This window comes from Anticarsia gemmatalis, chromosome 4, assembly GCF_050436995.1.
Source record: "Anticarsia gemmatalis isolate Benzon Research Colony breed Stoneville strain chromosome 4, ilAntGemm2 primary, whole genome shotgun sequence".
Lineage (NCBI taxonomy): Eukaryota > Metazoa > Arthropoda > Insecta > Lepidoptera > Erebidae > Anticarsia > Anticarsia gemmatalis.
Genome location: NC_134748.1, coordinates 10,859,786 through 10,874,048, shown reverse-complemented (window position 1 = coordinate 10,874,048; position 14,263 = coordinate 10,859,786). Strand labels below are relative to the sequence as shown.

General features: G+C 35.3%; 1 protein-coding gene across 1 annotated transcript in view; it reads left to right on the top strand.

Annotated features, from left to right (window-relative positions):
* Nucleotides 1-14,263, top strand: part of rl (Mitogen-activated protein kinase rl) — a 39,607-nt gene that overhangs the window by 8,049 nt on the left and 17,295 nt on the right. The window contains exons 2-4 of the mRNA XM_076113761.1: nt 11,333-11,459; nt 11,540-11,650; nt 11,862-11,996. Of these exons, the coding sequence (XP_075969876.1) occupies nt 11,333-11,459; nt 11,540-11,650; nt 11,862-11,996 (373 nt within the window). The remainder of the gene's footprint in view (nt 1-11,332; nt 11,460-11,539; nt 11,651-11,861; nt 11,997-14,263) is intronic.

Below are 14,263 nucleotides of genomic sequence, written 5' to 3'. Positions count from 1 at the left end.
TCATGATCGCCCTAAAAAGGCTACCTTGAAATCTTTTGATTGATATGTACGAAATAGCTACATAGCTTGCTGATTGACTACCAAAGTTGTATTAGGAGTTTGGAACATGTCTTTCGTCAACTAATAAAGGTAGATTTTGAGAGCCCTTGGGAACGGAGAATGGCCTCTAAACTAATAATAAATGCAGAAGTAGCACGTAACGTGGTTCCTCTGAAATAAATAGCAACTTTATCTAATACTAGCTGACCCGCGCAACTTCGCTTGCGTCACATAAGAGAATCATAAATTTCCCCGTTTTGTAACATTTTTCACTGGTACTCTGCTCCTATTGGTCGGAGCGTGATGATATATATAGCCTATAGCCTTCCTCGATAAATGGGCTATCTAACACTGAAATAAATTTTCAAATCGGACCAGTAGTCCCTGAAATTAGCGCGTTCAAACAAACAAATAAACAAACAAACTCTTCAGCTTTATAATATTAGTGTGGATTAAGCGACAACAACATTACAGTAGATAAATATCGATAATTATGTAGTATCTTGCATTTTACCTGGTATATATTTATTAAATACGTACCTTTATCATAATAATACACATGCACGTCACAGATAGGTTATCTGTGACGTGCATGTGTAGTTTTTTCACATAATCAATCGAGTTTATCCAATATTGGACTAAGATTGACGTCATAATCTGTGGTACTTCTCAAGTTCGCGAGTTAACATATTGTGTAACAGGTCTTGGACAAAATGCCCTGTTAAGCCTAATAGGCATTAATGTTGTGTTTGAATAATCTAGTCAGGCTGCCCGTATAATAGTCTAGATGAAAACATTTTCCTTTCCACTTAAATAGATAGAGCATTAAATGCTTAAGCGAAAAGTGGGCGAGGAAATCATGAGTAATCCCTTATCTATCACGAAAAGGTATTTAAGGAAAGTGTTATGTAGTTATCGGCAGCAAAAAACCACTTAGTAACAAGCTGTTACTTAGCAAACTGGCGCCCTTGAACTCGTCATATTTATGGCAACCGTGGTTTCTATTAAGACTTCGGCGCTAAATGAAACAAAACAGCGACCGAATACGTTGTCGTTCTTTGACCTAAGGGCTTAACGCACTGGGCGTATGTTCTGTTCGCATATATGCTTGTTCGTGGCGTAATTTGTATGTTGCGCTACCGTCAGCTGTCAAGCGACACGGGCATCAAAATCCGAGCTTATGTACACGGGCTTATACACGCTGAAAATCCGACAGGTGTGAACAAGCCCTTTGTGTGTACGCTCTAAATCGAGTGAGAGAACTATTCACAGAATAACAGGCATACTTGCCAACTAGTTCGCAATCAGGTGGCAAAACTTAAATGCAACTTAATCTTATTTTAATAGAAGGTACTTAGTTGTAGGAACTGAAATAAAGGTTACATTGTATGACGGTCACGCTTGAAAACGTAGATACTTCTAGTACAATAAAATAGAATATTGCTTTTTCTGAGCGGCTTTTTGCACCATAAAACCCGAATAATTTATTCTTTCGGCTTATCGTTATTGATAAGATATAGGAGACATAAAATACTTTTTTACTCTTATAAATCTCCCTATTGCGTGGATAGAAAGCAGGCAATCAGAGGTGTGGCTCGAAAATAACGACCCATTAGGGTTCACGCTCGAATACGGCTTTTTCATGACGTCATCAAGAAATATGAAACGAGTTTATGGCGAGGGTTACTAACACTTATGACCCCCCACAGCTAAATTACCCTATTTGTGATCAACTTTTTAGCAAAGACTGTAAAGTACGCAATGGGAGAAGCTACCTACCTATTTCTCAACGATTTTATGTCTTCTGCGGGTTTTCTTTTCGGCTTAATGACTATTAAAAGGATCTACAATTTTCTTTTGTCCTCTGAAAATATTTCAAACAGGCAGAATCGCAAGAATCTGCTTCTGCTACCTCCGTTTTTTGCCGTCTATATTAAACGTTAAAAGAAAGGCCTTTGTTTGAAACTAAGATTTCAATTAACTTGTTACCATGTTAACTAACTGACTTCTGATTTTACCTGTTGAAAAGTAAAATATCTTCATCTCATTGTACGATTAATTCTCCACGCTTCACCATATTAATAACGAAATAAGTCTTTTTATGATGCTTAACGAACTAAGCAAGTTTTTCTTACCTTAAGTCTATTTTAATTTGTTTTACTTCATATTTTCTTATTAAGATTTTCATACAAACGGTATTGTATCTCTATTCCTTTTTCCTCGTTATAAAAATGGTTTCTAACAAGGTAATTGTGTTGTTCGTTTTACACTACCTACCTACTTTATTTCCTTTATCTGGTAACTGTTTCAACGTTAATTAGAACTTGGGTCGAGAATGGTTCTTGTTATAATATTATTGTAATCAGAGACTAGAACTCTCGATGTCTTTTCAGTGCAGAAATATTGCACGGAGATAATTGTATGAATAAAATATGAAAGAAACTTTCTCTGTGGTAACATAAAAGCGTGTTATTTTATCTTCCTTAGCATATAACTTTGGACTATCTGTCTTACAAGTTTAGTGGCTGGAAGCTTCCACACTATACCACACAGTTCTTGCATCTTTCTTCCGTCTTGCTGAATATGGATCTATATTGAAGCTAAGTTCAAGCCTCTTGGGACCTATCGATCTTATATTTTACATCTCCTTTCTTTAGTACAAAATTGGCTGCTTATGATGGAGTTCTCTTAAAATGTAAATGCAAGTAATACTCTCTAATAAATAGTTTACACGTTGAACATTTGGCATTTTAAAAATATTTAAGTCGTGGGTTGTCGTGGACACAAGCAGGCATGTCTATCCCATTACTGAGTAGTGATAACCAGGGGTTTCCACCTTTTGAATGACCAAGTTAAAAGATAACCGGACAGAATATCTTTATTTCATTGCAGGAATGTAATAAAGATCTTCTATTCAGTTATCGGCAGCCCATTATTTGAGGTTGTCGCGTCAGCATTACTTGGAAGACGCTTTTCCTTGAGGAAAACGTGGTAAAGATATCAACGATCGCGGTGTGTTTTCTGTATCTCAAGTATTTTACCTTTACAATTATTATATTATAAGGTAATGCATAAACGGTTTTTTTTTAAATTATACCTCCGCCAGATTGGTATATAACCATCACTGCTATAAGCAATTTATCTACAAAATGTTATATTTGCGGGAATTTGAATCCACAGTAAATAGCATTGTAAATGTGTAGCATCAAGGTAATTTGATAAAAAGTAATTTTTATCACGAATAAGCGCAATTGCCAGCTCACTTTATATTATGAAACGAAATAATTTATGACATAACAACCCGTAATGTGTTTTTAAACATCCATACTAATATTATAAATGCGAAAGTAACTCTGTCTGTCTGTCAGTCTGTCTGTCTGTCTGTCTGTCTGTCTGTCTGTCTGTCTGTCTGCTACTCAATCACGCCTAAACTACTGAACCAATTTGCATGAAATTTGGTATGGAGATATTTTGATACCCGAGAAAGGACATAGGCTACTTTTTACCCCGGGAAAATGACGCATTTCCCGGGAAAATTCAGGTTTCGCCACCGGAGTCGCGAATTATCAATATTATAATGACATTGAATTAACAAAATCCCGTTGTCATGGCAACTGTTTTAATGGCGGATATGCCATTAAAACAGTTGTTTTTCGTGAAAAAAAAAAGCATATTTTATAGACCAATAGGAGCAGAGTAACAGTAAAAAGGTGTTACAAAAACGTGGAAAATTCTGACCCATTCTCTCTTATGTGCCGCAAGCGAAGTTGCGCGGGTCAGCTAGTAATCCCATAATCTGTCAATCAAACGTGACGTCAGTGAACTGTGTACGGTTTCCTTCATTTTCCAAGTTCACACTTCGCCCTAAGCGGTTAGATTTCGATTGGATTCAATGGAGCAACTCGCGAAAGATCACATTCTCCCTGCTATCACTTTACGCCCCAATAACTATGGCTGTAACCTGATATTATCGTTTATCAAATAGCGTACAGGTAGTCTCAAACATTTTAGTAGGAGTCCCTACTTTTTTTGTGAAACCAACCCTGTACTGCTTCTTAATAAGTCTGTGTATGAGAGCTTCAAAATTCGAGTGAAGGTTGAATTTCACTTTGTTATTTTTGGATCCAACGTTCGCCTTTTGGTCTTATGTTTTTTTATCCAACTCGATCCTTCGCTAACCTTGGAAAAATGGTAAAAGCGGTACCTTTTTCGGGCGAAATTTTCTCATTTTTATATGAAGCTCTGTGACTTAATAACGTTTTCTTATTTTACTGAAAGAATATTAGAGTAGTGTTTGTATTGAAATGCATAATGTATTTCATTTTGTAATGCACTTTTAATTTAGTAAGAAAATCTTCTAGTGAAACTTTTACGTAGTTTGCAGTTGCTCAAGATAATGCGCAAAGCCAAATAACTGCATAAGTGTCGGCATAAATACAGCTCTCAGACTTCTTGAACTTAATTTCAATCCTATTGAGACAAGGATAAATACGACAAGCAGTAAATTAAAAACATTAAATTGTTGTCTTCTCGGAAACTGTCATAAAGTGTAGTCGCTATAACTTTTGCATTTCTACTAATAAAACCACGGAGTCGAGAACATGAGAACAATTTCAAAGTATGTTTTCCATCAACCGTATATTTAGCCATCGTTTATTGAACATGTCTTACTAACAGACGAAAAAGTAAGCTATTAGTTGATCTAAATTAGACTAAAATCATACTCATCAATCTTTAATTGAATTTTATTATTATGTCAAAATTGGCCTTTTAATTAATTTATGTCGCGATCAGATTAATCCAATTTCTTAAGCAGTAATCACTTAAGCATATTTCTAAGCTAGACATTGAATTAGGCTTAGCAAAATCTTTATTAGTTTTCCATTATCTGTAACTGAGTGCGTAAAGTTATCTCTACTTTAGTTTTCAATCAATATTGAGAGGGTATGGCTCTAATTAGAATCGGTTCAAATTAGATATAGACGGCTTTCATTGTTTGCCTGTCCCGCTCTGTGGTCTGATTGTCTTTACTTGTCAATACATTAGTTAACCTGAACAGACATTCGATTAAAACGTCCCCCGCTTTACTTTGTATTTCCAACGCTTTTACCAGAGAAACAGGTAATTAATCAACGATTTTAAAACTCTTTACAGCTATAATAAGACAGAAGAATTTATTCACAATGCATAACTAATTACTGCTCCGTTTTTGTTCCTAAAATTTGCATGATGGATGGAAATTTAAATCGCCGTTTTAAACATTCTTTAGGTATTACGTATGCATTGTAATGTGAGATTAAAATGTATAGCGTACAGGAATTGTTTGTATAATTTGATGATCTTGTTATATGAATTTGAAGGCATATGCACGAAATATTCCAAGCAGCATATTTCCAACACGTTGAGCGAACAATTCGCATATTTGTGTACACAGCGGTGGCAGGCTGACAGACCACTCACAACTTTGCAAATATTAAATTATTTTCAACGTATAACGTTTCAAATTATCGCCAGTTTCACTGTCCAGTCGCGTGCCTGTATTAAATATGATATTATAACGGCAACGTTTATTTAAATTAAGAGCATTAGCCTTTTAATTAATTAAAACAATTTAAATGTCAGTCATTATGTCAAATAGAATTAATTAAATTTTGAAATTACTACAATTTTTGACATGTACAATCTAGTAGTTTTCTTAATAAACATAATAATATTGGAGGTCTAAACTATATTTGGTTGAGTGTAAACAGTAAAATTAAAATCCCAACAACGTATGAAATACAAAAGTCTCCCACTATTCCAGAATACATTGCTTTTCGCAATGTAAATGTAGCTGCATATAAAATGTGCATACATTTACACAATATCCCCGAATGTGCGTTTTATGTGGATTTCCACAATCGCATTTGTATTGCTATGTCAAAAATGTATGCAAGTTTCGGTTGACGCTTATATTGGAACTGTATGAACATTTAATTTTTACACATGTGAACTGCAATGCTTTAGGTAAATAAATTCAAAACACACTCGAGGCACTGTACAGCACGTAAATATTCATCAAATTCAAAATTCGTCTGACGGGCGAATGTTTATTATCGCAGACACTATCACAATGGAGATTCAGTCTCAATTAACATGTTATACGAGTAACGAACATTTGAAACCGAATAACCGAATTAACTTCGCAACCTGCAAATTCTATCACAAATATTTGCTTAGGACTAAGGGCACTCATGTGTGCCGGTATTCTGCGATGCTTCAGTAGATATGATGGTAAAAAAAACGAAATAACAAGGAAAAATGAATATAAAAGGAACGGTTAATTTTCGTTTCTCGTCGTAAGCTGCGTCATACTGTGGAGCACCAATTTTAACAGTCCGCATCCATAGTTGTGCAAAGTTTCTTCTGCGAAAATAACCAGCTCTAGTACAGTAGAAATAGAGTCTAGTTTTCTTTTTTTTAGCATCAGCTGTTTAATATAGTTGTACTTGTTGTATACGGTCACTGGAACTAAAATGGCGGCTCAGAGAGCGGAAGTCGCGAGTCGCGCTAATTTGTCCTGCACCAAAGTACTGCGGCTTAAGTTTTGGAAACTGCACTTTTTGTAATTTGAAACTTCTTCTAGTGTAAGTAAACTGCAAGTCGTGCTTGTGGAAAACTGTATCGCAGCAGAAAAATAAATATAACGGCATCCGTTTTAGTCTCAGCCATCAAAAATGTGAATGGAGTTTTTGTATTAAACGCCAAAGTTTTACTAATGAAAAGTGAGAAGACTTCCTTTAGCTCCATCATACGAGTACATAATATACATACCTAGTAATGACGTCACGAACATCTAAACTTAGCGTGTGCATTTCCATATAAGTGGGAATATTTGCGAATGGGGGTATTCGGGACATCACCCAAATATAAAGATATCACCTGACCTTAATCTTCTGAATGCGGTACTTGTACTTTGTGGAAGATAACCTATATATTTTTCTAACACGAATTCCCTATGACGAATGATAAAGTCCTAATAAATTGAGATAGATCTTGAATCTCTCATCCATCATAAATTACGTTCCGTAATCATTAATTATCGGAAATATTTGCTTCCTATTTTTGCCTTTCGGACATGAAGTAGTAATAATAAAAGAATATATTTTCGTTAATGCTTTATTTTAACAACGGACGGGAAAATAGGATCGTTTAACTATTACTAAAGTAGGCAAGAAAATTATGCTGTACTTACAAAAAAAAAATAGAGATCATGTGAAAAACCATGGATTATCAAACATTAGCACAAAGATGACCCTTCATGAAAATGTATGTGAAATCAAATGGAATATTATTTCCATAAATATTTAAGAGAAATGCGAAAGGAATGAGATAAACATAATATTAATAACGAGTAGACAAATGATTGGAACACGATTCAATGCACACGACCATCTACATAATACCACGATATCTTTTAATGAGAACTGGAGACGCGTGATTGTACTTGGGCGACATGGGCGTATGCAATATTTATAATGACTGCATAATATATTTTGCTTGGTTTTCCCCGTTCTATAATAAAATATCTATTTCGTCACAATAGTTGATAGATGCTTTACACTTGGTTAAACAACATTTTTGTTTGTTTTCTGCAGGCATCTAGGAGTGAAATAGTTTTTTTTAATGTCAACTCCCGCACTAATGATTGTTCTTGTGTCGCGGGGCCACAAACATAAAAACAACGGACACAAAGTACAACTAGACCTGAAACAACGATTTGTAGGTCGCGCAAATATTTCTTCCGTATGGAAATCGAAAACACGTCTTCCCAACGCAGTTGTAGTGGCATGGCGACCACCTTAACAATTACTTGAAACATCGCTACTGTTAGCTAATGCCTAATACATAGTATATCACGTAAGGAAATTGAAGCTATTATTCACCTATAGACATCAGTCAGTATTGACTGATTAAACCAGATGTAGAGCGGATACTCCTGTTATCAATCCTCACTGACATCTCATTACTTACGGTCGCTTTCAAGCCTATCTGAGCCGGTAAAGGGGAAACCTACCCCTTCGCTAACCAACGACCGTTTGCTCTTGCAGGTGCAGTACAATAACAAATTAATATTACAAGGTGTTGAGTGACCTTTGTTTGGCCTATGTTACGTGGAATGCTAACTTCTAGCTAACTGTCCCAAGCGGTTCTTTAGTATAAAAAAAATCACCTGTTCATAACTACAGCAAAGTTGCAAAGGTCTTAAAGCTTAAGTACCAATGTATTCATTCCATATGTAGGAACTTTTTCAATTTTGTTCGTTAATTTAAGTCGCGCGACGCAGAAACTGTTAGTGCTTTGACTGTAATCGTGACTACGTTTTTTCACGACCTCGATAGGCAAAACTTTGTAAATGATGTTGCAAATTCAGTCGCGAGAAATTTTGTCGTCATTAATTTCTTTTGATATTCGCTATTAAAAAGATGTCCCAAATTGGTTTTAGAGATTTTTCGTTGGCTTTAAGAAGTTGTTAGTACATTAATACATTTAAGTAATAAAATAATAATCAAAACCCAAAGAAGAGACAGGGGTAAAATGTGTAATAAAATGCAATAACGTAACGCGCTGCGAAACGCTAACAACGCATCGATATCTAATTGCAATTACAATTTCTCAGAAATATTTCTCATTAGTAGCAAGCGTGACGAGCCGGGCGTGCATCAATACTTATTCTTTCATCGATTCTAAAATATATATTTTAAAGCTGCTTAAAATATTCTCAATTTAACATTCTTAAAATTATTTTCACAAAGCACGTATTGAAATCGCTGTTCATATTTTTACTTCGTTCGTCTCTGAAGGCTTTTCCATCCCAAAGAATAATAGAACATTTTTGTAATTTACTTTTTAATATTCGTCTAGTTACTGGAACAATATACTGAATTTTGTTCGTTTGAGGACTAAAAGCTTAATTAATAATATGGTATTTTTCTTTTCTTGTTAGGTAGATACGCTATTTGTGTTCAAACACGTTATAAAAATGTTATTTTGTTCGCTAGAAAATGCTGCAGGTATATTATAGCCTCTCGTCTTAAAAAAAGATAGTTAGAAATATAAATCAAGGAACGCTTAAGCAAAAGGGGCAAGGATTAGTGAGATTAACTGTACCCCCATCAAAACGTGCGTATTCCTTATCAGGCGGCAAACGTTTGGGCGACAATTTCCCAACTAAACGTACTAGAGATAAGAGAAGCGTTTGTAACCGATATTTCGTTATAGCCTATGAACACTTGTCGGCTATTATCCGGATTAGGCTCATGCAAGCCTTGAAAATCCTCACTCCAGTTAGGCGCCTAAGCGCTGTAATAAGTTACGACTTACGACTGCTATATAAATGTTAATAACGAATCTCATATTTCTCCCTCGCTATCAACCACAATACATTAATTAATCAATCTTCAGGCAGGGTGACACGTGTGATAAAGCGCCATCTCCCTAAATTGATTTTTGTTATTTGATGCGATCAAATCAGAGGGAAACTTCTTCAACCCCAATTCTCAGTGTGTGTTATTCCATAAATCTTGTATCTTAGATGCCGTGACCTTTATAGCCCTTTATGTGTGGCCTCATCTTAACGTGGGCCAGATTCGCCGACCCCGTAAGCCCATTTTTTATCTGATCTCCCAACTAATAAGATTATGTCATCCATTCGTGAAAAGCCTTATTCTTTTATGTTTGCCGGTACAAGTATTATTTGATTAGGGAAATGTATTGGAGTTATTGAATGTTGTTTTTACGAGCCCTTATAAATATTGCTTTTTGAAGAACGATTTGATTTGACGTTAGCTCGTCACAAATGTATCAAATGTATTGTTTGAGGGGAACAATGATATCGTATAATACATGCCGTAAGATCTTCGTTCGATTATTACTTCGAATTCCGCGTACAGTGAAATATAGTTTTATTTGTCAGAGAGTAACTGAATAAACTTATATCTTATTAATAGATAAAGACAGTCGTTCACAAATGTATTCACACGTAGCCCCTAATACAATTTGAGCCCAAACACCGCGAAGGTATTTGTGGTTTAAAACGGCTTTTGTTGTCATCAAGCCAAAGATGGTACCGAACAATCTCATCGGCTCCAAGGAAATTCCTCAGCTAATGTAATTAAGGAACCCTTTTCAAGATATTACAAGTATAATCAACAACGAATCGGCCGTAACTAAATTTGTAAACTTTGTTGAAGTTGTTAGAAAATTACAAGTGACCAGACAAGACTTGTTTCGAGGAGGTAGCTACTTGATAAATAAATTTAATCAACTTATAAGTAATTCACAGCTCTGCCCACTGGGGATTCCCGAGAGGAATTGTGGAACATCTGTTTGGATTGATGTTGATTAAAAAACTCTCAAGTATTGGCCGCCAATGTTTCGGTGCGCACATGTTATCGCCACTTAGTTACACACATGTTGTAACATATACGGTTTTATCTTTAATCTACGTGTGGAATGTCACACATGAATGAGCATTGGAAATGTGCAGATTTATTAAACTATAAGCTTAATCACATATAATTCAATCAAACTGTTGCACCCAATTTCTGCTTCATTTATTATTACGCTCATCCTCATGGAAAATTTGAGTAAAATAACAATTTCCACCGTATTTTGTTTTCGTTAACTCTATCAGTTACGACCACAAGCTATGCTATGTTTTCATATCAATTATAGTAGGAATTTCAAACAACTTTAACATAGCACTTACGTTTTCTTTATGTTATAGATATGTAAATTTATAAACATCTTTCTGCCTCAAATTCAGAGGTGAAGTCACTCGTATCTTCTAAATTACATTACTTGAAGTAGATTGATCGTTTTTCTAGAGGAAATGTCACGGACTTGAAATTTATGACAGCTGGAGGAGCTGGCCAACAAGGCATCTGGTGCCCCTATACATATTTATAAACAAGGAGTTACCAATTTCCCAAAGGGCTGTTTATGTAAAATCTATAATATAAATCCTAATACTCCACGGACAAAGAAAATCTATCATCAACGCACGGTCGGTTTTCTCTTTTTCTAGATAAAAGTAAGACGTTACATACAATCTTTCCGAATCTGTGTCGGGTCTTCCCTCGGGGATATAAATAGCACATTTTTACGTGAACCCGAACCGAAAAATAGGTTGTTTTGCCATTATTTATCGATATCCTCCTTTGAATTATGTCAGTGCGACAGCGCCTTTAAAAATGCTAGGTATGATGTAGTGCGCCGGGACGTATTATTTATGGCTCGTATTGTTCCACAGGTCCGCCATCGACAACATAAAGAAAGCTAAAGTTGCCATCAAGAAAATATCACCGTTCGAACATCAGACCTACTGCCAGAGGACTCTACGAGAAATCAAAATCTTAACCAGGTTTAAGCATGAAAATGTACGTTTCTGTTTATTAAGAATACTTTACTATAATTGCTAAGAAAAATGCGAGTACTCATGATGAATTTTCTCTTCTAGATAATCGACATTCGAGATATTTTAAGAGCGGACACGATCGACCAAATGAAAGATGTTTACATCGTTCAGTGCTTAATGGAAACGGACCTTTACAAATTGTTAAAAACACAGGTATCTATATAACATTTCAATATTTAAGTACAAAAAGCGAGATTGCAATTCTTTACGTTTCCTTCTTATATTTCCGATAAGAAAATCCTTTTCTAAGCAAGATTTTAGTTAATGAAATATTGCTAATGGAAAATTTTGATTAATTAGTGAAAAGTTGGACTTTGAAAGACCGATTCATTAAATTATGTTTCAACGGATGATTTTGTTTCAGAAATTAAGTAACGACCACATCTGTTACTTCCTTTACCAAATTCTCCGAGGATTGAAGTACATCCACTCAGCGAACGTACTCCACAGGGATCTGAAGCCCTCAAACTTACTACTCAACACCACCTGTGATTTGAAGGTACGATGAAAATACACTTGAACATTTTTCTACAAGAAAAACGTCTAACTGCGTCGGTATATCTTTACATTTGACAATCCGAGCGTATGCGAGATATAGTGGGAATTTTTAGTATTTGTAGCATCTATAAAAGTCACCGTGAAAATCCATGTACCGTGCGGCGTACACGACCAAAATCTTAAGGGAAAGGGCTTTATCATAATTTCTATAAAGCTTAATTGTATTTATGTAATCTTTAATTTAATGATTCAATAATTCAACGGATTAAAGGCTTATGGGTTATATTGTTGTGGTTGGTAATTCTATCATGAAATTGTTTGTTTTATACTGTGGTTTACCACGCGCGAGTATTTATACAAAAACTATTTACGTTGAAAATAACAAATATTGGTGGAAAAGCGGTTTTAGTGGTATACAACCTTTAACATGTGTTTTTATTTTACGGGTCGTGCAATACCCATTGGTCGGAGTGACCAGTCGTGCGCAACTCGCTATGCTGCCCATCGTAAAGCGCTCGACTGACCATTATGACATAACGTGTCCGATATATTTTGATCATATTTTATTGATAAACGAGATATGGGTCCCTTTTACACGTGCCATTTCAGTTCGCCGATATAATTTTATTTAATAACTGATTAAATTCACATTAATATCCATAAAAGTAAATGTTACGATATTACTCACGTGAGTATGAACTGTGTCGAGGTCGTATCAACAAAAACACGGACCCAAACAGGTAATAAAACCACAATCATGTCTTACGTCGGCACTTAATACACAAGTCTTAGATATTGTACGTACCGCATAAAGTTATGCCACCAAAAACATTCTGTAAAAACCTCAAGTCTTGCAGCTCAGTCTTTCTGGCGTAAAAAGTGGTGAGATCTATATAATACCAAGTCGATTAATCTATTTCGTCTCTACTTAAAGGACCTTCTGTCTTAAGTTATTACATAAGTTATTATCATGCCAATATTAAAAATATTTTACGTTTAAAACAAATAGACCGACCTGGCCATCGCATGATTTGTATGTATTACACTACACAGCACGACGAGAAGTTAATGCTCCTGAAATTTTAATGGCGAATTTGTGTTTTCATGCGATGACCAAGTCGATCTATTTGTTTTAAACGTTAAATATTTTTAATATTGGCATGATAATAACTTATGTAATAACTTAAGACAGAAGGTCCTTTAAGTAGAGACGAAATAGATGAATCGACTTGGTATTATATAGATCTCACCACTTTTTACGCCAGAAAGACTGAGCTGCAAGACTTGAGGTTTTTACAGAATGTTTTTGGTGGCATCTCACTTCTTTTTGTAGAACGAACATAAGTCCAATTTGTATGGAAAGACGTTTTTTCTTATAATTCAACATATTTTCATATGGGAATGTTTTTCAGTTTCATGGGCTAAACACCCTTACCCACCTTATATCCCCTCCCGTTATGCCTCATATAGTATGTACCTATCTACACCTATTATTTATTATTTTCTACAGTAATAATGATTCGTAACTGCAAATGTAATCTTGTAATCTTAAACATTTATATGGGATTACAAAGTTAATGTTGCAGTTAGTGTATTTAGAAAACTGGACCGAAATTAGAAAATATTGAATTTTTCCCATGATTAAGACACTAAACCCTATTTGTATTCTAAATTTTAAGCTTCTAAGTCTGCTAGAAGTACCTTAGACTTTTGATGATCGGTGAGTCAGTGAGTCAGTGAATCAGTGAGTGACAAAATTCAAAATTTTAACAAGTTGTCATTTTTAAACTACTGGTTCAAATTGACTGAAATTTTAAATATACCGTGTTTATACAATGAATAATTAGTTGCTGAAAATTCAGGCTTCTTGTTTTATTCACAACGACATTATAGGGGGGTCGAAAATAGCCCGAATTGCTTCGAGAAAAGGATGGTACGGCCGTGCCGCTTTTTTTTGCTCGACTTGCAGATAACAAAGCCGCACCTCGTGCTCTCACATACTATAGTCACTTGTTCGTTAAGTCAAACTGAATTGCAAAGCCACATGACAACCGCAATATCGTGGTCGCTTTGCATGTCGGCAGACGTAAAATACACGTAGGCTCACGGTATAACGACTTATTAACTGCTCACCGGCGAGCGCTGCGTAAACCTTTATTAAAAATATTATTTTTCTCCTTCAACCTCAGGGAATGTTCAGAGTTGAATGAAGTTGGTTAAAGCAACTCGCCGAATGTTGAAATATTTGAAACTTTGCTCTCTGTTATA